The sequence below is a fragment of the Mus caroli genome, chromosome 16 (genome assembly GCF_900094665.2).
Source record: "Mus caroli chromosome 16, CAROLI_EIJ_v1.1, whole genome shotgun sequence".
NCBI lineage: Eukaryota > Metazoa > Chordata > Mammalia > Rodentia > Muridae > Mus > Mus caroli.
The window spans coordinates 58,783,389-58,810,901 of NC_034585.1; the positions used below are offsets into that span (position 1 = coordinate 58,783,389).

The 27,513-nt window shown below is 40.1% G+C and overlaps 1 protein-coding gene across 1 annotated transcript in view; it reads left to right on the forward strand.

Moving 5' to 3' along the window:
• Positions 1–523: 523 nt before the first annotated feature.
• The window catches only part of Pros1 (protein S), a 75,391-nt gene continuing 48,401 nt past the window's right edge, over positions 524–27,513 (forward strand). The window contains exon 1 of the mRNA XM_021184759.2: positions 524–717. Within this exon, the coding sequence (XP_021040418.1) occupies positions 642–717 (76 nt within the window). The 5' untranslated portion in view covers positions 524–641. The remainder of the gene's footprint in view (positions 718–27,513) is intronic.

Below are 27,513 nucleotides of genomic sequence, written 5' to 3' on the forward strand. Positions count from 1 at the left end.
GAGGAAATACACCGTGGGTGATCAAACCTTCCGATTTTCTTTCCTCCCACTACTTTGGTTTTGAGTACCCTTCTTCCTAAATTCCAAGTTGGCTTCAGTTTAAGTTGACATCCTGACATCCTCTTGGCTGGCAATCTCTGGAGTTGGAAAGAAGGGGGGGTGGGGTGGGGAGAAGGGAAGCTGGGTAGAAGAGGAATGGGGAAGGGATGCGAGAGAAGGTAGGAGCAGAGGAGAGAGAGAGAGAGAGAGAGAGAGAGAGAGAGAGAGAAAGATTCTTCACCCTTTGAAAACTTCACTTTCTAAAAAAACGAAGTAAAAGCAGGGCTGGGGACAGTGACAAAGGACCTCTCTGATAAGCTTCCCTCGGCCTCCGACCTCCTTCCCGCGGCCCTCCCCACCCCACCCCCGCCCCCCAGCTGCGAAGAGCTTCCAGGAAATGTCCCAGTCACCGCTTCCCCTCCCGGGCTGGGGGCTGGGAGCGGGCGGTCCCCTCCGCCCCTGGCTGCTCCGCCCGCCAGCGCTCGGGCTGGGCCGCGGCAGAGCTGGGAGAGCAGAGCCCGGGCTCGCAGCTTCCCTCGGTCGCCTGAGCGCAGGCACGGTCCCCGCTGCGCCAACCCTGACCCCCGGCCGTCCGCTCAGCAATGAGGGTCCTGAGCGCGCGCTTTCGGGTGCTACTGGCCTGCCTCGCCCTGGTGATCCCTGTCTCAGAGACAAACTGTAAGTAATCCATATCTTCAGGCTTCCCTGGTCCCTACGTGCCCTGGCTGGTAGGATTGTCTCCTGGACAGCTTGTTGCTTCCTAAATTTCCAGTAAGTCCCCCAGCGTCTCAGAGAGTGTTGGCAGCCTGGATCTGGCGGACTGAGTAAAGGTGGGACAAGATCAAAGCTTGCCTTGCTTTGAGAGTCATTGTCCCCAGGACTAATGCAAGAAGCTGGTGATACCAAGTGTCATAGGAATTGGATGAGCATAGTTCTAAACATTGGTAGGAAAACTAAGTCAATCCTCGGTGCCCTCCGATCCCAGCCTGCACCCTCTCTTACAGTTAACCTTCCTTTTGCAATTTCTGGACTTTGTACTTGATTGGCTTGTCTCACATTGACAAACTGTTTGAGGATTACTGAGAGTTTACTTATCATTCCCTAACCTTGGCGTAAGAAGTTGCTGTTGGATATTATCTTGGAGCGAGGATCATTTTGTACTGAGGATTTTGACTGCTACCGATCTGCGGTGGTGGCAAGGATTCTTGGCACCTTATTGTCGTGTTTCTTGATCCCCCCCCTCCCTCTTCCATTCTCAGATTCCAGGGAGCATATTGAGTTTTCTCTTAGGGATATATAAAGAGCAGCACAGGTTTGGTACGTTGTAACTGTCCACAAAATTGTTTTCAAAAGTTTAAATATGTTCGTAATTAACAGTGCTTTCTTCTGCTCTGTTGGATTCCCAGAAACAGGCATGGGAGAAATAACTGCATAACATTTAGGCGACTAAGAGTACCAAAGAAATCTTTCAAGGATGGTTCATTAAATAGGCGTTTGCTAGAATTTCAAATTTTTATTAAGTAATAAGAAGGTGCAGGTATTCTTAAAATTATAATTAACTTAAAGACCAGACTATAACGGGTTTGTTTTATATTGAAGATAAACAAGTTACAATTACAAAACATCAACAGCCAAGCCCCCATAACAAAGCCGCATGTGACTGTATGCTTGCACAAGATCTATCTTGTACATTAGGACAATCAAATGTTTTCAGACAGCAGCAGGGCGGTGGCTGGCACGTGCCTCTGATTCCCGCCACTTGCTCGCCAGACAGAGGTCAGCAAATCTCTGAGTTCAAGGCCAGCCTGATCTACAGTTCCAGAACAGCCCAGCTGCCCTGAGAAACCTTGTCTCAAAGCAAAGCAAAGCAAAATAAACAAACAAAAACAAAACAAAACAACAACAAAAGACAAAGCAAGAGTTGGTGTTTGGGGAAAGAGCAAGGGACAGCAGTGGCTGGCTAGCCACACAGAGACTAGACAAGTTCTTTCTACAAGGACATCACAGAAAGAATATTCGGTCCTGTGATGGCAATATCCTTTCTTGTTACCTGGATGAAAAACGATCTCTGGTTTATGGATGAAGAAACAGACACCTATGTGCTGTTTCTCTTCCCTAAAATTTTGAATTTTTGTGTTTTGGGGTCTTGCTGGCCATGCATTTCATTGTGGTGCTGAGAATTGGGTCTGGGAGTTGGTACATGGTAGGCCAGTGAGCTACATCCCCAAACTCGAAGCTCCAGGAGAATTGAAATGTTAGATACAATTAGAATGTTAAACACATCATGTATAATCAATTATATGGTCCTCAAAATATGCTATAATAAGTGAAACCTTTCCAAAGCAGTTATTTCTTGAGAGAATGAACAAAAATATACAACACCTCACAACCAAAATCAGAGTCCTGCTTTGTAGTTCTGACTTGCCTTTAGGCTACCTTCTGCCTTGACCTTCTAAGTGATGGGATCGCTTGCCTGTGCTACCGTCCAGGCTTCATTTAACAATGAAGTATTCAGTTATCAACTGACTTTCCAAATGTATTTCCATAAATAAAAAACACAAAAATAAACAAGAAATATACACACAACTAACTTGTATTTCTTGCTAATCACTCATGAGAGCTTGTGGTGAAAAGGGAAATGGGAAGAGGAGGATATCTATTTTGGGTAGGCTCATTTGGCCTTATCTAGACTTCCCTTTTGAGTGGAGTAGTCTTCTCTGTGTGTTACTGACCCATCTTCTCTATACGGTTTTGTACTCTGCTCTGTTCTTTCTTAACTCTCCCCTTTGTTATGAGTTTATCCCTGTCTTTCTTAAGTTTCTTTTCTTTACACACACACACACACACACACACACACACACACACACACACACATATATATATATATATATATATATATAAAATATGTAAATAATATAAATATATATTATATTGTTACATATTATAATATATATTATATATAATATATTATATTATTATATATATTATATATATGTAAATTATATATATATAACTTTAAAATCCACACTAATGGATTAACTTAAAATGCTACACTAATGGAGTGATTTTTCAAAAGGTTAGCTTACATTTCAAAAGGTTAGCTGCAAGAGTTAGTTTCTTATGGTTTGGTGAAGAATGTTGCTGCCTTTTGCCCTTTTCTGAAGAGTCTGCCTGAGATAAGGTGAAGAAACTTAGATTAATTGCATCGACAAAGGAAGTCTTAGAAATGCCCAACACAGACCTTGTCCTCTGGTTTACTTTCATGAACACCGTTTTTATCCAGCATAGCAAGCTTAGAAAGAAAAAGTAGAAAATGTGTGATTCAAGTATTAAAAGGGCACCAGAAAGTACAATGAAGCTAAATTCTGTGTTCAAGAATATTAAATGGAAATAAGGAAGGTGTGACCTCGGGGCAAGATCCCACTCAGCTAAGCTTATTGTTTATGTGTTTGTCACTGAACAAGGAATAGTTATATCATATTGGGTGTTATTATTACTTAATTATTGTTTTCATTTGTACTTTTAATCTGGAATGACTACAATCCTGAAGTGGAGGATACAGGCTTATGTCCAGATCTTGAGGAATAGTGGCCACCAAAAGCTTAGGTCCAGGTATGATACGGGTCTTTAATCCCAGGCAAGAGAGGCAAGCTGACCTCTTTGTTCAAGGCCATCCAGGTAAAGAGCAAGTCCCAAGCAGACAAAGGCTTAAGTCCAGGCATGGTAGTACATGCCTACAATCCCAATATTCAGGAGACAGAGCCATGAAGATTCTTGAGTTCAAGGTCAATCTATGGAGCATGTTCCATGACAGCCAAGCTTACTCAAACTACCACACCAGTTTAGTCATTATGACAAATTACATGAGAAAATCAAACAGAAGAAAAGGAAGGTTTTATTTTCAGCCATGTTATGTAGGTTTCCACTCACGTGCACTTAGGGAGGCACATGTTAAGGCAGAGCAATGTGGCAATAGGTACGATATCAAGGAAGTGAAAAGAAAGCTCATTTTTATGAGGAAGTCACTCTCTCCAGACCTATGAAGCTGTGAATTCAAAGCCTTGGGCAAATGTTTCATGGCCTAGAAACTTCCCAAAGGCTCACTTCAGATCCTTTCTTCCTTAGGGCCTAAGTACTCAATGCATGAGCTTTTTTAAGGATATTTAACATCTAAAATATATCTGCCTTCTTGGGCCTCAAAGACCCAAGCCCACCTCATAATGCAGAATTCATCAGAATTCACTAGCCCATATTTATGTGTGAGTCTTTGTATCTTACCAGTTGTATCAGTGCTCAAAAGCCGAGATCCCAAAGTGTTTTCAGACTTTGGCAAATTTTTATATATGAAATGTAAAATGTAAAAACAAGTTACACACATCCAATATGCAAATGCCCATGGGAGTCACTCCTATTTCAAATGAGAAGAATTGTAAAACAGTAAGGCAGAATCCATTTAAAGCAAAACTGAAAACTTGAAGGGCAAACATCAAGTGCTTTGCTTTGTAGTCCCATGTCTGCCATCTAGGGGCACATCCTATCCTGCACCATGGCTACAATGGATTCTTCAGTGGTTTCATGACTAAACAGGTGAAATATTGCGGAAATAATTTCTTAGCTCTGGGACTAGAATACCCAGGGACTCTCAAGTGAACATTTTGTATTTACCAACCTTTCCGCCCATGAAAGATGAATCTTCCTAATTCATGAAATCACCTCAATGACAGTCTTTCCAACTGTCTAGGTAGAAAGTTCTTGTATTGTTTTTTGGTTTTTTCGAGACAGGGTTTCTCTGTATAGCCCTGGCTGTCCTGGAACTCACTTTGTAGACCAGGCTGGCCTAGAACTCAGAAATCTGCCTGCCTCTGCCTCCCGAGTGCTGGGATTAAAGGCGTGCAACACCACGCCCGGCTCTTGTATTGCTTTTAATGGTGCTAATTTCTTTAGTGTCCCCATGGGCACCAACCTATCCTTAACAGACTTTTTCTTTTTTATTGCCAAACAGTAAATTTCTCAAGTCTTTCTGCTCTGAATTTTTTCTTCCGTATTCTTAAGTCTCACTAAGATCAAACACTAATACTGAGGCCACATCTAGATGCTGTAATGCCTTGAAATTTGGCTACCTAGTATGTCATTTTTTTTAAGCCTCCCATCACATTATAGTTATAAAACATGGAGAAAATATAGACAAGTCCTTTGTAAAATGTAGCATAAATGGTTGTTCGTCCAGTTCCCAAAGCAGTCTTTACTTTCATTTGAAACTTCTCCAGTATTGTCTTTACATTAGACCAACACTCCGATATTCTGAGGTTCTTCCAGAATAGCCCTTAAAGCTCCACTTACAGTGTTATACACCTTCTCTAGCCTGCTTCCCCAAACAACTTCAGACCATTCTAAACTGCATCATTTAAAATCACGACAGCCCAATCCCAATGTCAAATTTCTTGTCATCTTGAAATTACTATGGAAAAATTATCCAAGAAAATCAATCAAGTCAAGATTTAGTTGGGCTCATAGTTTCAGGCTTTTTAGTGACTGGTCATTGGCCTGGTTTCTGTGCCTACAGTCATGAAAGGATGCTATGGTACAGAAGCATTGGTCCCCTCACCTCACTGAGGTTAGGAAGCAAACGGAGTGCTTGTTTCATTCTGTGCATCCTCCCTCCCAATCCACCTCTTGGTGAATCCACTGATGAAGCCAGAACACGCTCTCACCAAATTGCATACCAAAGACTCCACCCTGAACATTGATGCTTTGGGTTTCAACATTTGAGTTTCTCTGGTATACTTACAGGCTAATCCATAGCAAAGATGAAATTAGAGAAAGGTTGGAAACTTTCTATAAATTGATCTGAAGGCTACAGAATGGTATATGATCGGCCATGCATAGGGAAAGCAAAGCTATGAGCATTTAGGTAATCTATATGGTGGATCTCTTGTGCTTCTTTTGCAGAGAAGGCCTTAAGATGACTAAATTTATGTGTCTTCTAGTTCTATGTGAGGACTAGATGTCTCGTGACTTCTAGTCATATCAGGTCACATAACTTGAAGCACTTTAGTTATAACAATCCTGGGAAACTCATACAGGGATTTAGTTTTTATTACATTTTTGCTTTGTTGTCCTACAGCTAGCTAGGTTTTACTCACACAGAAATATTGAGACTTGGAAGGAATGCATTCAGAAGAAACTACTATCCTTTTACCTTATTAAAATCTAGGACTAATGTACAATTGTTTGATGTTCACATGATGATAGTTGGATCATCTGCTAAAAGCCTATTTCCAACTCAGTAAATATTCACGGAAACTAAAAGAGATTGGACTTTGATTGTCACTAAAAATCACCATATCACACATGCTTTTTTTTTTCTCCTTAATTCTTTTTTTTAAATACTTACTATTTAATATACAGTCATATACTATAGCTGTCTTCAGATGCACCAGAAGAGAGCATCAGATTCCATTACATTACAGATGGTTGTGAGCTACTATGTGGTTGCTGGGAATCGAACTCAGGACCTTTGGAAGAACAGTCAGTGCCCTTACCTGCTGAGCCATCTCTCCAAAGGAGCAATATCTAGTCTTATGCCTTAAATATCTGGGAGACCTCAATCAATTCTTGGCTTAGCTTGATTCTAAAGCCCTGGGTTTGACAGCTTGCATAGAGTCTCACAGAGCACCAGAAGGATGGTTCCCACAGGGAAACACTACCAAGGCAGAAAGCAGATGGGAGAAAAGTTTACATTGTAGTTATTCTTGGAGCATACACAGCCTTCTTTCCAAAGAAAGGCACACAACAGAGTATAGGCAGTGACTTTGAAGCTTGTTTGAGTTTCTCTTGCTTAGCAGGAGCTTGGTTGGTAATGATGCCATCATGACACATTTTCTATCTTTCTTGTTGTCAGGAAAATTTTCCAGTGTTACTTTTCAGTAAGAGCAATTCTACCTTTACATACTGAGTCTGTGCCTCCTTACCTGTGGGTGATGCATCCATTTATTCCAAGAGTTCTGCTTCTTGAAATCCTGATTTTTATGTTGCAAAACCACTAGTTTTTTTTTTTTTTTTCTTGTTTACTGTCATGACCGGCATAATAATGTTTTTCTCTCACAAGTCTCAAAGACTATCAGATGACCATACATTAGATCTAGATTTAATAAGGTAGAAAATAATAGTAGGTTCTCTTGCGAATGCGTTCCTTCACAGCTCCAAATTTCTTTGTAAGTAAAACCTAGCTGTAGGAAAACAGAGCCAAAACCACAAGAACAAGTTCTTCTGTGAGTTTCCCAGGACTGACATAACTAAAGTGCCTCAAATCATCTAACGTAAACAAAAGACAATTATAGTCCTAAGAACCTGGAGTATAAGTTAAAATCAAGCCATTTGTAGGCATTCTTCCTTCTTCACAGTAGTGAGAAGATGTGTTCCACGTTTTTTACTTTGTAACAGGTGGTCCAAGGTGTGTACCACTTTCTTCTAAGGTTTTCACATCTTCATAGTCACCTCTGTGTCCTTGCGTCTCTTCCTGCACATTCCTTTTTAGAAATATTATTACTGGTGATGAGTTACAGCCTCCATGGCCTTATTTTAATTTGATCATCTGCTAACGCCCTGTTTCCAAACTAGTAAATACTCATGGGAGCTGAGAGACTGCGCTTTAGTAGTCACTAAAAATCACCACGACATCACTGTTTCTCTTTCTCCTTAATTCTTCACCTGAACTGTTTAGCAGTAGCAAAGCAGCAATACCCACTAACGGTTGTTGATACAAAGTATAGCATCTTTTTTTTCATCATTGAAATGCCATTTTATTGCAAGTCAATGACAATGGGAAGTAGACATTTTAATTTGGTGATATTACAGAGTCAAGCAAATATTACGTTTCCTGCACAAAAAGACCTCTACAATAAAATAGACAGGAGACATTTTAGAATCTTCTAATAATTACAATATCCATTTCAATAGAAGTGAAAAAGAAAAGCTCTGATTAGAGGTTGAGTAGACTTGTCTGAACATGTTCCTTAAAGTTCTCCGCAGGCGATTTCCAGTCCTTTCTGAACACCTTATCTTCTCATCAGGAGTCTCAGTTGGGCTGCTCCTACTTGTCAGCGAGGTCTCCACTGCACAGTCGTTGTCATGGAACACGTATTTTTTGTTGCTGTTATTGCTGCTTTCTTTTGTCTCTTTCTAAATTGGAACGAGATTTTTCTGTCTTCGATGAAAACATCCCCACGACAGACCACAGTTTTTCCTCCCTCTGCTCAGCCTAGCTTTTCTATCTCCCCTCTTCTCCAGATCTGCTTCCCTCCTGTTCCTTTTCACAAAAGACCTGGCTTCCAAAAACACGACATGACAAAACAGGAGACAATCTGACAAGGTAAAAGCTCTCATAAAGGGGCTGACAAGGCAACCCAACAGAAGGGAAAGAGTTCCAAAAACAGGCAAAAGAGCCAGAACCATACCTACTGGTACATGTATGAATGCACCCCCCCCCCAAAAAAAAAACCAAAAGAAACAAAAAACCAAAAAATAAAAAAACAAAAACAAAAACAAAATCAAAACAAAAACAAAAACAAAAACGCCAAGATGACAAGCATAACATATATGCAGATGACCTGGTACAGTGCTAGCCACTTCAGTCTCTGTGAGCTCATGTGAACCCTGCTTAGTTGATTTGATGAGCCATGTTCTCCTGGTGTCCTCTATCTCCTCTGGCTCCTTCAAGTTTTCCTCACCCTCTTCCACAGGGCAGGGGTCCCTGAGTTCTGAAGGGAAGGACCTGACAAAGACTCCAATCTGTCTATATGATGTCTGGCTGTGGGTCTCTGTATCTGTTCCTGTTTGCTGCCGGAGGAAGTAATATCTAGTAATAATTATTGATGCAAAAAGTATATTATCTTTAAAACATCCCACACACTCTTAAAATTTCTTGAGAATTTAAACTGTGGTTTGAAAAGTATTGTTATGAGGCCAGGTTTGGTGGCACACTCTTTTAGCCCCAACACTCAGGAAGCAGAGACTGTCAGATCTCTAAGTTTGAGGCCAGCCTGGTCTGCATAACAAGTTCCAGAACTGTTGGGGCTATATGTAAAAGGATACTGTCTCAAACACACACACACTAAAAATGATTTTGTTAGTTCTTTGAGAATTTCATACAATGTATTTTGGTCATATTTATACTACTCTCTACCCTTCTCTAAGATCCACCCCACTTCCCTACCCACCTAACTTTGTGTTTCTTTAAGACAAACAAACAAACAACCAACATACCAAAAAACCCATGAAATCTATTTTGTGATACATACACACACACACACACACACACACACACACACACACACACACACACACACACACTGTGTGTGTCATCCATTGGAGTATGGTCAATGTACCAGAGGCTATACTAACTCTCCCTGTCCCAGCAGAATGAGGTGAAGTGGGCATAAAGTTCTACCCTTAGCTGGTAACTATTTACTATGTCAGTAATTGGACTCCCAATATTTGATCAATCAATCACTCTATAAAGCTAACTCCTAATTATTTGAGTATACAATAAGAGCAGTGAAAACTGAAAAATTTTCCATTGATATTAGTGTTATTCTTTATTTAGAGTTTATATTATATGGGTATAGGACACTGATTAAGTCTATTAAAGCTAGTGATAACAGATAAAAGAATCCTAAATGCAGAATAAATGTCTCTGGATATTAGTCATTAACATTCCACAACAGAAGAGCCTCACTTTATCCACTTATGAATAATCTGCTGATTGGAATATGTCTAATTTTCAAAAACTTCAAGAATACTAGGTCTTGTTGGTAACATCAGTGTTTTTATTTCTACGTGAGCCTTGATGTGCAAAAGCTTACCTGGCAGTGTTCCTATGCAACCTTCATTATATTTGTGACAGTCTTCTGTCTTCAACATTATTTTTTATGTAGTAGTAGTATTTGTATGTGAGTGTGTTCTTACATGACAAGTGCCTCTAACCTACTAAAACATTTTCATCGGCATGCCTTTTGATGGACTTTGCCAAGGTCTGTGTTGATGTCCTTGGCTTGTGTTACCATTGAAGGTCATGCAGATGCCCATGGTCTGTGCTTCAGCATGAAGCCATGTTAATGTCCATGGGTCTTGCTACTGCTGCTCTGCCATGTGACGCCAGGGCTGCCTCTGTGGACTGGTCTAGGTTCATGGTTCTACTGTAGCCAGGGGCCATGTTCATAGTGTGTGCTGCTGCTGGAAACCATGTAGAAGCCTGCGGTCCATGCTCCCTCTAGTATAAAGGGCATTAAAATCTACTTTTGCAGTGATACCAATGATTTTAGATCCACAGTTGAGAAAAAAGGGACATGGAAGGCTTCTGTGACAGCTTCTACCCACCACCCCAACCCCCAAAAGTAGCAACCTACCTACACAGGAAGCCATTGAAGAGAATTCTTAAAAAGTGTGAAAAGGATGCTGAAGTTAGCTCTCCACAATTGATGGCTTCTGATGAGGGAACAACTCAGTTCTGTTTAAGGAGCAGGCTATGGAGAGTCTGACCATGCTCTAGTGAGTATAGTGATAAGACAAATTGTACTTGTTTTTTTCTTTTCTTTTAATTTTAATTATAATTTTTTGGGAGGGGCTGAGGGAGGTGGAGGAGGCAGACATGGAAGCACAGGGAAATGACTGTAATGGTGTTGAATGATGTGAAATTCCCAAGGAATCAATAAAATTATTATGTAGAAAACAAACAAACAAACAAACATACTAAAACACTTAGAATTGGATATTTGAAGATTGGAGATTTTGGAATGATCGTGTTGTGATTCCATAGCCAATCTTATTCCAAGAGAAGGTTATAAAACTTTAAACTAATGCCTTTAACAGATTCAGCAATGAAAATTCAAGGATTCCAATTAAAGAAAATGTACATAGAGAGTCACATAAAGTCTAGTGTGTTTTATATAACTCTCTTCCATCTTATCCCATCTGGTTCACATAAAGTCCAACATACTTGCATGAGGTGAGCAACAGAGCCGGTAACTGCCTTAGTGGGAAAGTAAGAAGATGTGAGTTTTCTTAATGTTCAAATAGTTCCACTCCAAGGATGTTCAAGGCATTTTTCATGAACTTTGTCAACTCTCTCTATCTGATACATATTTCCTCTAAGGTTAAAATTAATGTCTCTTCACCTAAGTATGAGCACCCATTACTTAGTTAACCTTTATCAATTTTTCATACAGAGTGTGAATCCATTTAGCTATCTGCATATTAGTTTGTGATAGACAGAATAATTAACTATGTCCAGAACATATACCAGATGGGGACTTAGCGTTATTACACCCAGTTGGTGTTAATGTAGCAGATTGAATTAATGTATAGCTAACTTTGAAGTCATTCTTGTAATGAGGACTCTGTCCTCTCTTCTTGGCCCCCCATTGGTAATATTAATTGATGTGGTTTATGAAGACCCACTGCTAATCATAATTACTCATCATACTTTAAAAAATAAAATACCTGTTGGCACTTTCTCCACTGTTACCTTTTAAAAATGATTTCTTCAGTTGAACACTACGGTTCATACCTGTTATTTCCAGCACTCAGGGAAACCGAGGCAGAAGGGTTGTTGAGACTTCCACGGACAATTCCACTATACTGTGAGACTTGGTCAAGACAAGAGGAAATAATGAAACATAACAAAATAAAATTCTCTCTTGGCCAAACAGTTATTCCCACCCTGTGATCAAGCCAGCTCAGTCAGTCAATAGGGTCTCCAGGGAAGGAGTGAGGATTGAAAAGAAAAAGACAATCAGACAACACGAGAACATGACCCCAGCCAGGGCTGAAGTTGAAGCTGGTTTATTTTTCCCAGTCTGCTTTTATATCATCCTAGCTACATACAAAGCATCTGGTCGCTCCTAAGGCACAAGCAGAGTATTCAGTATCTTAACAAGACCCATCAAGATACAAAGAACACATTCCCCAGTTGTATTTATCTTGAGCCTACTTCCTTGTCCTAACCCAACGCAAAATTCCTGCCAAATTCCTAGAAACTGGCCCCAAAAGCGCTCCACACCCCTATGTCTATCAGTACAGAGACACATGGACTCATGGTTCAGTTTTTGCTGCTGCGTGTATATGCTCAGCAATTGGGCTTCTGTGTTTTAAGACCTTCTCTTTATCTTTGCTGAGGTGCCATTTTTGTTTTGTTTTGTTTTTTTAAATTGGCAATCATATTTATTTGGAAAGCACAATGTTTTCCAATGCATGCATACTCAAATGACCAAATCTTGGTGATTAGCCCATAAGTTACTTTACGTACTGTACTTATCATTTCATTGTGGTGAGAATATTTAAATTTCTTCTTTAACTGTTTTGAAAAGCCTCAGTGAGCCGGGCGTGGTGGCGCACGCCTTTAATCCCAGCACTCGGGAGGCAGAGGCAGGAGGATTTCTGAGTTCGAGGCCAGCCTGGTCTACAAAGTGAGTGCCAGGATAGCCAGGACTACACAGAGAAACCCTGTCTCGAAAAACCAAAATAAGAAAAGCCTCAGTATGCCATTAATAACATGGGGCTTCCCTTAGACTTGGTAGCTTCCTTGCTTAAACTTCTTTTTAGAAATTTCAAGGTTTTTTTTTGTTTTGGTTTGGTTTTTTTTGTTTGTTTGTTTTTATACTGTCCTTATTTGGGAGGGTGCACAGGTACATACGTGAGAGTGTGTGTCCTAAGGTACAGATGTGGAGGTTAGAGGACCACTTGGCAGAGTTGATTCAATTCACCATGTGAGTTCTAGAGAAAGAACTCAGGTCCTTAGTCTTCCATCCAGTACCTTCAGAGGCTAAACCGTTTGTCTACTCCGAAGTAATCCAAGTATATTCTAATTAAGACCATATCTAACCCAACAATAATGTAACATTTGTTCTATATTTCTTGCAATGTGGATTCAGACACTCTTAGATATGAAAGACATAAACGATCCTTATTTCATGGGGCTGGAGAGATGCGGGGTAGTCAGGAGCAGGTACTAGTCATACCGATAACGAAAGTTTAGTTGCCAGCACCCATGTCACATGGCTAACACCTGACTGTAACACCAGACTCAAACCATCTGACATGTTTGGTATTTCACAGATGCACAGACATACATGCATATAAATAACAAAATAAAACCAACATTTTAAAATGTTACTTGTCTTAGTACTCCATACACTATACTTTAAAATGCATTTAAAAATTTTTTTTTTTAGTTTGTGTTCATTGTAATTATCTAACCAGAAGAGTATTTGAGAATACTTAGCATGCTTCCAACCATTTGGCTATCTCAAAGATATTAAGAGCCGCATGTTCATAGCATTTCTTTGGATATGACCATATTAATTTCATTGGCTTGATTTCCTAGGACCAGAAGAACTGCAGACTGAATGTCTAAGTAGTGTGTCTGTTTGGAAGCTTTCAGATACAAATTGTGAGATATCTCCTTGGAAATCTGCTTGAAATGGTTGATATTGCCTTCATATTTGCCAACATTGAACATTAACGTAAGAAAAAATCTTTGGAAATGCAGTAATTGAAAAATAGGTGATGATTTTGGGGGCAGTGGAGGAGTAGAGTCATAATCCTACCTAGCCTGACTTTAAACGGTTTTTTTGTTTGTTTGTTTGTTTGGCTTTTTGTTTTGTTTTGTTTTGATCACAATTCGGCTATGTTTGCTAATGTAACCTTTTGGTTTATCCACTTCCTGGGAGGTTTCAGGAATTCCAATAACATTTGCATTCAACTTCATGTTTGTGTTGCTCCAGTGTTATCTGTTTTAAAATGCCTATTGGTGTTTCAGTTTATTCTTTTTCTTCTGAATTGATAAGTTCTATGTATATGTTAAAACGTTCAAGCCCTTTTTTTGCTTTTTCTCGCTTGCATCTTGGCGTTCTGTGGACGTTTATTCCATCTGTATATAAAGCATTCTGATGTCCCCCCACATGCCCCAACATCACCCTAGCTTATCATTTTGCCTTGCCAACCTCCCTTCATTCCTGCAAGGCCTGTCCCCACATCCCTTGAGCTTGTTTAGTTTTGTTTTACTGGAACAACTTATATGTTTTGGTGAACAGACATTTTAGTATTTGCAAGCCAAATCTATGTTTATATGGTTTTCCAGTTTTGGTTTGGATTTGAGTTATAAAAGGACACCCCCACTCCAATAAAATATAAACATGGGATAATCCTGCCAAACCCTGTTGTAAAACAGTAGAAACCCATGATTTTATAGAAATAAGTAGCATCAATTGGCAGATGATTGAATGACAGGAGTGAACTTATGGTTGATTCAGTGAACTTAGTTTGATCCAGAACAACACAGACACCACCTTACCACACACATACAACACACACAACTTACATAACACTCACATAAACAACACATGCAATGCAGAACACACACACATAGACACACACCATCATAAAATGTTTTGTTCTACTGAAACAGATTATGTGTTTCAGTAGAACAAACATTTTAGTATGAATGACAGGGTGAACTTGTGTTTGATCCAGTGAACATACCTTTATCCAGAGCAAGACACACAGCACACCACACCACATATACACAACACACAAACTCAGCAAATACTCTTTAACTTTAAACCTACTAGTGCAGCAAGATTTCAATTGTTATATTCTGGGACCACTTAGTCTAAGTGTCTGCCCAACTTATATATTGGTAAGAATCACTCTTATCCCTAGTGCTAGCTAGGAGTTTCAAGATGGTGACCAGCAATTCTAGAGGCCTTACTTTGTTTTTCCACATCAGTCCATAAAACAGGGGTCATGGTGCATACCTCTAATCTCTGATTCCAGGACTTGAGGTGTGGTGGAGGACTGGGAGGGGGTGAGGGCTTTAAAACCATCTGTTTTGTTTGGTTGTGTCACTATGTAGCTCTGATTGTCCTGGAACACATTTTATAGCCCATGCTAGCTTTAAATGCTTATAGATCCACCTGTCTCTGTCTCCTGATTGCTGGGATTAAAGGCATGTGCCACTAGTGACCCAGGTACTGGAAGACGATTTCTAACTACATAATGAGTTTGAGGTTGGCCTGGACTGCATGTGACTTTGTAAAGTGGACTTTAGGAGCAATGTATAAAAATCTAGTTCAGGGTTTTCAGTGAAATTACACCAAGATTACAGATTAATTTGGGGGTATATCTTTGAAAATACTTGGATTTCTTACTAGGAATTACTGCATACTAAATTGTTGCGTCCGCTCTCCACCAGCAAGAAGGACACGGCCACCAGTCCTTCTAACAGCAGTTTATTCAGCAAATTTCAGTCTTCATCTTTCTTCTTTCTCTTCATCTATATCTCCCCCGAACCCTGGGCCTCTCACTCTTATATACTCTCAGTTCCCATCCACTCACAGCAGGCCATGCCACGTCACCAGGTACGCAGCTTCAGCCAATCAGGGCAGCAGGAGCATATCTCCACCAAAATGGATTCGCTAGTATCCTGGTACACCTGCACAGCTCTCACGATGGTTGTGGCTTATATTCAGGTGTATGAGGAAGACAGGTGTAAGTCATAAGACTTAGCTGCAGTCCCTGGCACCTTCTTGGGACTGCTGCCACACCCACTCCTCACACTAAATCTCCTTAGAACTATTTATGGTGGTGTGTGTGTGTATGTGTGTGGGGTGTGTGTGTTCGGTCCTGGGTGTGTGATTTGTATGTGTGTGTTGCTCTGGATCAAACTAAGGATCACTTGAGTACTTGACAAATCCTCTATCACCAAGTCATAGATATCTTCAACCCTACCATGTCTTTGTCATAATGACCTCCAATGTTCCACACTAAATTTATTATTTAATATTAATATTTCTGCTGATATTCTGTTGCCATTCCATTCATAGTTGTGTCTGATTTTTATTTGTGCTAGTAAAGCTGCTGTTTTTATTTTTATTTGAAAAAGTTATGTATTTTAATTATGTTTTATCTTCTACCAACTCCTCCCAGAACCACATACATCCACACCCACCCAACTTTATGTTCTCTGGGTCTCAAAACACACACACACACACACACAAATCAGAATAAGCAAAAACCCAACAAAGTGAAAAATGTACAAACAAAACAAAAAGTACACATATTCACACACTTTAGAAACACACAAAACAAACAAAATAAAAAAAGAAACAAGCATGGAACTCATTTTGTGTTGGCCTTCTACTCCTGGGCACAGGGCCTGTTCTGGCATGTATTTGATATATTTATTCAGTGACACTCCTTTGGAGAAAACTGATTTTCCCTTTGCCAGCTGATATCAATTGTAGACAACATCTTAGGGATGAGACTCCATGTGTACCTTCTTCTCTCTCAGCCCTGGAACCAGACTAACCTGAACTACTGTGCTCACTGCCGTAGTATCTGTGAGTTCATGTGAACTACAGTCCAGCTATGTCTGTAAGACACTATTTCTTGGAGTCATCCATTACCTCTGGCCCTAACAAAATGTTTACCTCCTTTTCTGCATAGATCCTTCAGCCTTGAAGGGAGGGATTTGATGAACACTTTTCATTTAGAATTCTTTTAAAGAATTATTTCTTGTCTAGAATTTTTAGACTATTCTAATTAGCACTAATTGGCTTTCAGTCTTCTTTGGAGATCCCTGGTAAACACTCATGTTATTGCAAGACCATTTTGTTTGTGTTCATACAATACTTCTTTTATTGTTTTATGATATACAGACATAGGACTGGGGACATGTTCATCTTCAGGACACTTGACTGAAAGAAGAAAGGTAGAACTCAACCGGTTTATTATTCTGTGGAGAATCATCTCAATAACTTCACGGTTATGGTTTCTGTTTTGAGGAAATGAGGTTTTACTATGTTGCCTAGGCTGGCCTTATTCCTGGGTCCTCTGTCTCAGTCTCTCCAGTGCTTAGGAGGAATTTACTGTCCTTCCTGACTTTAATGCCTACTTTTATTATCTCTTTACGAGATTATCATGTAATTTCTCTACCTTGTTTTTTCTGTCTTTGTATGAATTATAGTGTTTCTCCCCATTTCTAGAAATGTTTCAACTTTTACATATTATGAGCCCTGCAGCTGAGTTGTTACCCAGTGCCTCTTTGTGAACTTAGATGATAACTTCTGTCCTTCCATCCTCTCTCCTCTCTTCCTGGAATTTTTTTTTTAAACTTTATTTATTTTATGTATGAGTACACTGTAACTGAACAGATGGTTGTGAGCCTTCATGTGGTTGTTGGGTCAGCCTCACTTGCTCCAGTCAACTCCGCTTGCTCTAGTCAACTCTGCTTGCTCCGGCCCAAAGATATATTTATTATTATATATGAGCACTGTAGCTGTCTTCAGACACACCAGAAGAGGGCATCAGATCTCATGGTTGTGAGCCACGATATGATTGCTGGGATTTAAACTCAAGACCTTTGGAAGAGCAGTCAGTGCTCTTACCATCTTGCCAGCCTCTTCCTGGAATTCTAAAGAATGAATCCTTTACGAATTCTGATCTCTGAATGGTCTATTTTTAAATTTTTATTTTAGGTTCCTGTAACTGTCTTCAATTTTTCTTTTAGCACTTTTTTATTTTGGTAATTTCACTGTAGGATTTTGTGTTTGACTTGGTTGTATATTTTATTTTGCCCTCCTCTCATGAATGTATTATCTTGTTAAGTAATTTTGATGACATTCATTACCTTTAAAATGTTTTTTTTTTTTTTTGAGTTCTCTTCTATTTTTACAGATCAAGTCAGTTTTCTTGATGTTTCGTTTTTTTCCCTATCATTTTATTTTATTTTAAATCAGGTTGCAATGTGGGCCAAGTTTGTGATCCTGCCTCTATTTTTTTTTTTTTTTTACTATTTCACATCAGGTTTACTGGGAATAAAAGACAGTAAAACTATTTAGTAGTGGTTACACATCCTTGCTGTGAGGACAGAGTGATTGCATGCTGCCCCCCAGGAGTAGCCCACACCACTTGTTTGAACAAATCAGCTTATGAACAAAGTCACTATTCCCATTAAAGAAGCATCAAGAAGTAGCCCTGAGGAAGAGGATGAAAAGGCCTCCAACTTTTGGATGCCAGGAAGTAGCTTTCTGAGAGCCGCAGACAGACAGCCTGGCGAGGAGCTGCAGGACCCAGCCTCTGGGGCCACACAGTGGGTTCCGATGTTTCTAAAGGAATTCATCATTTAACCAAACAATTCAGTCTTTCCTCCAAACTAATGCTAAGATAAGGTGAATCACAACACTTCCAAAGGTGCAACCCCTGAGACAGGTCATTACCACAATCTCCGCAAGGCATCCATACCAAGAGTTAGTAATTTGTACTGAGGTCATTTCATAAAAGGAACATTTCCCATCTTCCTCCTCTAGTGCCTCTGTCCTTAGGGTTCTTCACTACTTGGGTGTAGAAACTGCTTCGAAAGATTCACCAACTCACTTTCAAGTTGAACAGCCTTATTTCTTAAGAGCTTTGAGCTGTTTTGTATTTTCTCCAGTTGGCCTAACTCTTTGGATAGTCTAGCAATGTCTTCTTCCAGATGTTTCTGAGTGACATCAACTTGTTAGCACAGTTGAGCAAAAGTGGTGGCCATTTCTTGCTGTACTCGGTGACTGCAGTTTGCACTTGAGATGCTCTCCATCATCTGCAGTTTCTTCGTTGCATAGTTTACAAACTTCTGCTTAAATGTACTCTCCTTAGCATGGGTTGTCCACGTCAGACTTTCATAAAGGTACAAAGCTCCGCACATACTTAAGGTAACAGAGATGAGTTTCTAGTCCACCGTTTTTCAAGTCATGCCCCAAGCAACTACGATGCACATGGATGTTCTAGACGTGAGGGATGCCAATCCTTTGGTCGGTATGATCATAAGCTCTTCCTTGGCTGTATTATCCAATGGTGCTGGATTAGAAGGAGCAGTAGGAGTTGTAGCTAAAAAGTTCTAGGGCCCTGAAAGATGGGCTCTGTCAGCTTGAACAGCACCCTCTGTACATTTGTGGAACCCAGGATTGGATGTCCAAGAGAAGACCAGCCCAGGGTAAACCGAAACACAATGTCCTCTTGAAAATCCGAACACAGCTTGTGGCAATCGAGATCGCAGCCGACATCAAACATATTGCAAGGGATTAATGTGTGAAGTTTATTCTGTATACCAGCTGGAAGTAGCGGCTTCAAGTTTTTGATGATTGATTGGTGAGATTGAAGAATGGAGGCATTGACTTCACAGGTGTACCGATCAGCCAAATTTCTTCCCATGCCATCTTCTATGTGCTTATTTAATTCACTCTTAGACACTTTCAGTACACTGGAGGTAGGATGAAACTCAGAACAAAACTCATCAGCCAAAACAGATGGTCACAAATTTCATCTGTCATTGCACAAGAAACCTTGTTTGCCACCTCCTCCGTTACCTCCTTGATCTTCTTAACTCCCAGTGTTAAAAGGTCATGCCCGAAATTTTTAAAAAATGCCATAGAAATAGAAAGTAAGAGCATTTCCTATAAGCAAGTTGTACTTGCTAATGTCATGTGGGCTAGCATTTCTTAATTTGTTCAAACACCATGTAGTCTTTTTTCTAAGTACCTTGAGTTTTCAAAGGTTAGATCAGTGCAGAATTTTACTTTCTTGGAGATAAAAATTACATGAGGTTAGTCATAACAATTTTGTTAATTTTTGATGATGAAAAAATTTTAAAATTGCATGACATATTACACATATTAAAAATTAAACAAAATTTTATGAATCAGATATTCCTTTTTTTAAAGATTTATTTATTATTATAAATAAGTACACTGTAGCTGTCTTCAGATGCACCAGAAGAGGACTTCAGATCTCATTATTGGTGGTTGTGAGCCACCATGTGGTTGCTGGGATTTGAACTTGGGACCTTCGGAAGAGGAGTCAGTGCTCTTACCTGCTGAGCTATCTCTCCAGCCAGAATCAAATATTTCTATCAATATATGTTAAACATTCTGACATATTCTAGTTTAAAAGAAGATGCACAGCTGGATAGAGTGGCACATGCCTGACATTTAATTTTAGGGCCAGCGTGAGTTACACAGAGTTATAGGAGCCTGGACTGTATATAAAATCTGTATTTAAAAACAAGCATGAAGAACCAGAAATAGTGATTCTTGCCTACATTACAGGACTTGGGAAGCTGAGGCAGAAGGATTGCTGTGAGTTGGAGGCCAGCCTGGGCTACAGAGTGAAACATACTTCAAAATATCAAAACATACACACACACACACACACACAAGAACAAAACAGACTAAAAGAAAAAGGTGGAGCGGGTTCTCTTGTTAGGAGACACTGATTGCTGCATTGAAGGAGTACATCTCATAGTCAGCAGTGAAAACAAAGTTTGAACAGCACACTCTCAGAGCTAAACAGATACTACTAGACACTGTGAAAAACATACTGGACTCAGTAAATGTGGTAGTAGCCACGAAAAGGGTTTATTCAATGGAAGAGAGGGAGATCAAATCGATAGACTGGACTTTATCTGTAGCCTTTTCTTCAATATTTGTTTGAGGTATGGAAAACAGAACAATTGCTTTCTTTAGGCTCAGGACATGAGAGCAGTTCCTTTAGTCCACAGCTTGTAATGATGGCCCAAGCGTTCCCCAATCCAGTTAGCTGTGCTTTTCCTCATAAATCTCTCCTAAGCATCACTCACTCTCACTCAGCTTCCTCTGACAAGGACATGGTCCTCGTCCTTTTCTGTGAGTCTCTGATTTATATGCTACTGATTTTTAAATGACTAAGCTCAGCTTTGATTCTACTTTAAGTAACTGCTTGTAAATGCGCCAAAGCAAACTCCACAAAATTATAACAAAAGCATACAAGTGATTTTAAGAGAAAAAACGAACAGAAATGTTCCTCGATGAATTACATCTAGATGCCAGCAATGAAGACCCAGTGCACAGAAGACAGTACAGTGTTAGAGCTGGGCTTGATGGAGTGAAGAGGCCTGCAGCTGCCAGGCCTTGACTCAGGTCACGCAATGGAGAGCAAGTACAAACAAGGAAAGAAGCCCCTTCTTCAGGATCTGAAGAAGCATCCGGAGAAGTCCTAACACACTCCTGAATGAACAAGTTTTCACTAAAAGTGCACAAGTACACTTTGCAAGAGGTTAACAATCACTGACCAACTTCTCGATTCCATCTTGTTAGAATATCCTACAAACTTTCAAATTAAAAAACTGGGAACCAAATGGTAAGCACAGATCAATTTGTTTTCTGATTTCTTATTAACATCTAAAGTCAGTTAATTAATAATATTCAATTACAAACACCCAGGAATGCTAGTTAAGTATGTTTAAAACTGAAAATGCAAAAGAGAGGATGAATTTAATTAAACTCTTACCTAGATGTACCATACGGGTAGATATGCACTATTTTTATATATACATGCACACACACAGTTTGTTTGTTTAAAGAAACAGTCTCACTGTGCCTCACTAAATTGTCCAGTATAGCAGCCCTGAAACCCTGGGTTCAATGAATCTTCTGACTTAGTCGCCCCAGTAGCTCAGACTACAGCCGTGAACTTAGCTTTCTTCTTGTCTATTAAAGGTCAAACCTCTAGGATCTCACTACCAAACACCAGGCTCAGAGTCACACCTGTGTCTTCAGTACTTTACAGGCTTTGATGGGAGGATTATTCAGATCCAGGAGTTCAAGGCTTAACACAGAGACCTTGACCCAAAGTAAAAATCAACATCAACACTTGTTTTCTTAAATAGGGGGACATTCAAGGCTAGCCTGGTCTACATAATACGTTCAGCCAAAGCTACATAGGAAACCCTGTCTAAAAAGAAAAGGAAAGAAAAGAAGAGGAGAGGAGAGGCAAGGCAAAGAGGGGAGGGAGGGGAGTGGAGGGGAGGAGAGGCATACTTCCTCCCCTGCCTCTATTTTCAAGAAGTGCTGGGATAATAATAGGCTTGCACAGGACTTTCTCTGATTTATTTATTTATTTATTTATTTTGGCTTAGATGGTTTTTGTTCTTGTTGTTGTAGTTGTTTTTTTTTTTTTTTTAGATTTATTTATTTATTATATGTAAGTACTCTGTAGCTGTCTTCAGACATCCCAGAGAGGGCATCAGCTCTCATTACAGATGGTTGTAAGTCACCATGTGGTTGCTGGGATTTGAACTCAGGGCCTTTGGAAGAGCAGTCAGTGCTCTTAACCGCTGAGCCATCTCTCCAGCCCCTCTCTGAATTTTTAACCCAATCTTCTCCCCTTCTTTCTCTGGTAAGTTTTCATTTGATTTTATTGTTATTTATATTAGACTTTGGCCATCCCATAAAGAATTCTGAGAGGCTGATACAAATTATACTGAATTGTAAGCATCTAGCAGATGATCAATCAGTATTCTGAATTTTTTGACTTGCATCTACACCTTTTAGACGGCCATGTACATATTGAGTCAGTGAGGAATCCACTGAACATTGTAGTTCTTTGTTTTATAATCTGTTTTTGTGTATATACTTTGGTCAGTCACAGAGCTCATAGATTGCACATTAAGTTGGAGTTCTTTTTCACTGGCTGGTCTGGGGAAAGAACTCAGGATGACTTGCCACTGAGAGACCCATGCAGCACCCTAGGCAGCTCCACAGGCCAGTGCAAGCCTCTAAGCACACCTCATCTTTGTTGATTTCAGAGGTCCGGGGAAGGCTTCGAGGAGGGGGAACATTACCGAATGAGGCCAGCTCATCAGTGTTGACTTTGATGTCCCTAGACTGTCAGCCAGTTATTTTTCCAGATATAAGCACAGACACAGGCCAGAGAACTATTAGTGCTGATGCCATCTTAACAAAATAGGTCAAAGTGAACAAAGACAAAATATTTTCTTTTGCATTCATGCCTTGGTACATGACGTCAAAATCAGGTCATGGTTTGGTGTTCCGAAGGGGTGGATTAGAATGACCGCTAAGCTGACTGTGTAAATATCTTACTCTAGCCATGAAAGGGGCCCCCTGTTGTAACTCCATGGAGTTATAACATAGCAACTGGGAGAACAGCAAGGCCTAGAAAACCTCTCTGTCATACCTTGCCAAATATCGAACTTCAAGTCTCATCAAACAAAGAGTCTTCATTTGTGTCTGGACAAAGCAAACAAAGAAACAGGAGGACATAAGTTGTTTTTGTTTTTGTTTTCCCCCCGGGGTGATGCGTTTGTCTCTTTGGAGTGAATAACTAACCTTTACTGCTTCTTCTCTCCCTGACTAAATCAAAGGCTCCGACCCCTTGAAGACAACACCAGTGATTTATTCTGTTTCCCTCTAGAATAGGAGCTGTAAATTAAAGTTGTAATTAGATCCCGGAGTCAGGAGAGGCCCACCTCACTTCTGTAGGAGATAAACAGTCCAGACAGTTGCTTTTCTGTGCAGTCACTGAGTTGTTCCAGAGTGAAGGTCATTGGTGAAATTATTCAATGACAACAGTAGCTCCTCTACTTCTAAATAAACCCCATTGTCACTCCACTCAAATGCTTCAGTGTCACCTTTGCCTATGTCACAGATCATTATTTCCCCTTTGCATTTCTCCATCACATCCCAGAGTCAAATCCTAACGCAAACCCATCTTATGATCCTTACTTAACTCTTTAAAAATATTTCTCATCAGCTTGTTTATGGCTTAGTTCTTTGGAAGCCCTTGTTTATAGTTTACATTTCCAAAATTCTCTTTAACCTTTAGCACAGTGGCAGAAGAAATGTTTTCCCAGCAGCATAATGCAAAATATTAAACAAGTTATAAAATTTAGACAAAAGCAAGTACAATACCCCTCGGGCAAAGAAAAGACTATCATTGAGAAGATTAAAGCATAAAATACATACAGACCTAGCATTGCACTGTAGAAGTGGCACAAGTCTTCCTGAAGTTTGGTAAGACTTTAAAGGGATGGAAAACCCACTTAAGAATGTCTATCTTTGGATTTTGTTTTTTAATTCCCACAAAAGCCACAGGTTCAAAACACTCTTCACACTGCCAAATATTTACAGTTCAAAATCTAATTATTTTAAGTGAAAAATTCCACATCCAGTCATTATTATTAACTCAAGATTGTTGTGGGCTAATGCAGTTTTTGTTTTCATAAGCTTTCAGGAAAGCGAGCTAGCTATTTCAGCCATTGAACCACAAAAAGAACAATGTCAAAGTGCCTCATGGCTGTTCTGTTTGTACAGTGAAAGGCATTTGCCTCCTGCATGAGACACGGAATCACAAAAACAAACATCAACACTGCCAAGATTCTCCTCTTACACACATTCCTCTACAAGCAGTTTTTAATTCTTGGGATGCCCAATAAAAATGGCTCAGGGAGAGGGACAGAAAGCAAATCTAAAAGAGAAGCAGGCTTGGAAGAAGAAATAGGCAGCCATCTTGGACACCGACAAGGTGTCAAGGTGGGAAAGCTGTAGAAGATGAGCTGTTCTAGAAGTTGGATGCTCTCCCTCCTGTCTGTCATCTCCTCCTGACTATTGAGTAGGTTTGGGGTAGAAAGACTTTGAGGATCTTTAAATATTAACATCAAAGTCTTCAGTTGAACTTAATATTTTTGAGTTCATTTATTCTTTCACAGTTTCACACATATACATAAGACATTTGGTTACTTGTCCCTCACCATCTCTTAACCCAATCCCACTTATCCAACCCCCTCTCTCCTTCCAGCATGTCTCCATTCTGCTTTCCTGTCTTTCCTTTCGCTTTATCCCTGGCTGGGTTTATCCAGGGTGTGCCCCTTGTGAGAACCAGTGAGGAGCAACACACTGAGCCACCACCAGTGGCTTCAGCATAGGAGACCATGACTTTCTTTCCCTAGTGGCTGCCAAAAGCTCCCAGGAGCCCTCTCTCCATCTCTCACAGAGTAAGGGCTCAGTCTTGTTTAGAACCATTGCAAAAATTCTTTATTTCTTGAAGATATAAACAATAGTCTATTCATCCTCCTCCTAAGGATAAACTGAGGCATGGTCCCACCAACGTTCAGTGGGAAAACCAATGAATTTATCAGCCTCTCTGACAGAGCACACTACCTGTAGTACTGTAGATGCTCTCCCTAAAATGTTTTTACCCAACTTGGATAATGGCTTTCCTCTAGCCTCATAGGTGGAGCCCCAATCCCTTCCCCAGTGTGTGTGACCTGTATACTCTAGCTCTTCCCCAAGGCCAAGGGCAATTCAGAATTACATACAGCATTTATGAGAATACCTCAAGCTCCTCTACAGTTAACAAATGCAGCTGTGACCATTTTTGCAAGAGGGCATAGGTGAAGCAGGCAGTTGTTCCTCTGGATTGTCACGTAGAACAATGTCGTAGGTAGGCTACTACTGCTTCTGATTGGTTGCTCTTCATGGGTGCCTCTGTCATGCCTTGCTCCTGAGTCAGCATTTTCCAGCCCTTCTCTCCAAGGTTATTCTTGTACATTTGTTCTGCCCCTCTCTTCTGAGAGATTCCCAAGATCCGTATTCTTTTAAAAAGACATAATACTTGTGTGTATATATGTGGGTATCTATGATATGTGTGTGGAGGCTGAAGTATAGCTTTTTGGAGATTTTTCTCTCCTACTACCTTCATGTAGATTCTGGGGGGAATCAAATCACATACTCAAACTTCCATATAAGGTGCTTTTACCCTCTGAGTCATCTTGCTGCATGGCCCACAAGTTTAGTATTCTTTTTTAAAAAAATGTATTTATTACTATTATTTTATTATTAATTTACTTATTCACTTTACATCCCACTCACTAACCCCCTCTCAGTCACTCCATCCCACAATCTTTCCCCTTATCCCCACTCTCCTTCTCCTGTGAGCGGGCAGTGGCTCCCTTGTATAACCCCTGACCCTGGTACATCAAGTTTCTGCAATGCTAGAAGCCCACTGAGGCCAGACAAGGCAGCCCAGCTAGAAGAATATATCCCACATACAGGCCACAGCTTTTGGGACAGCCCCTGCTTCAGTTGTCCGGGACCCACATGGAGACCATGGGGTACTTCTGCTACATATGAGTGGAGAGGCCTAGGTGTGTTCTTTGGTTGGTGCTTCAGTCTCCGAGAGTCCCAAGGGTCCAGGTTAGTTGATTCTGTTGATCTTTCTGTGGAGTTCCTGTCCCCTTATAGACAGCAATCCTTCCCATTCTTCCATAAGAGTCCCCAAGCTCCATCCACTATTAGGCTGTGGGTATCTGTCTGAGTCAGCTGCTGGGTGGAGCCTCTCAGAAGACTCCTTTCTGCAAGCATAATAACTTTAGTATTTTTAATGGAAGAACTGCTGGGAAGTGACTGTGTCATTTAAAAATGTATTTGATTTTTGTTGTTGTTGTTATTGAGACAATATTTTTGTTGTTTTGGTTATCATTTCCCTCAGACAGAATTACATATTTGCTTTGAAATTCAGAAATTCGACGTTTTTGCTATATGTATTACAAAATTGCATTGTTAAACACTTCCAAGTAGTGAAATGGCTGCTCTTGTAGGACAGGTATTATTGGCACTGCTGCCATTTATCAGTCAGTAATCCACTTGGCAGGTAGCATGCACCTTGTTAACCTTTATGCACTCAGAGCCTTGAGCCTTTGAGTCTTTATCTTTTAACAAACAGTGATGAAATGGCCAGAGATAAGAGTTATAAATACAACCCAAACTATTTATTTAACCATCACATTGACATTTCTGTTTCAGAGATTAGGAGATCTAAAGCAGTATTAGTTTATTTTAGTTATTTGCAACATTTCCTTTTTGGTGAGATTATAATATAATAAAATAGTATACTCCCCTTGTTTCCTCCCTCCAAACTCTCCCATATACCCTTCTTTTTAAAATGTATGGTCCCAGGCTGGAGAGATGGCTCAGCGGTTAAGAGCACTGACTGTTCTTCCAGAGGTCCTGGGTTCAAATCCCAGTAACCACATGGTGGCTCACAACCATCTGTAATGGGATCTGATGCCTTCTTCTGGTGTGTCTGAAGACAGCTAGAGTGTACTCATATACATAAAACAAATAAATCTTTAAAAAAAATTCATGACCCTTTTTTATTAAATATCGTTACATGTATGTATCTATATATTCCTAAGTACAAACAGTTTGGTCTGTATAATGTTACCTATATGTATGTTTTCAGTGCTGACCACATTGGATAACCAATTAGAGTGCTCTTTGAGGAGGGAGTCTTTTCAGTCTCTGCCTTCCTTAGGTGACAGTTGTCCTTTATAGAGGGTTGAGGTCTCTTGGGCTTTTCCCCTGTCTACTTTGGCTTGGCTCTCATTGTCCTTGTTAGGTTCCTGTTTAGACAGTTGTGAGACTTTACCAATGTATTTTCTGACATGGCTAGGAGACACAATCTCAACGAAAAAACTCTCTGATCCTCTGGCTTTTTACAACCTTTCAGGCCATCGTTCCCAGTGTTCCGTGAGCCTTGGGTGTTGAAGTTGGCTGTTTAGTGGGACCATTGGAACCAGGTTCCACAGGTCTCCATTTTGATTAG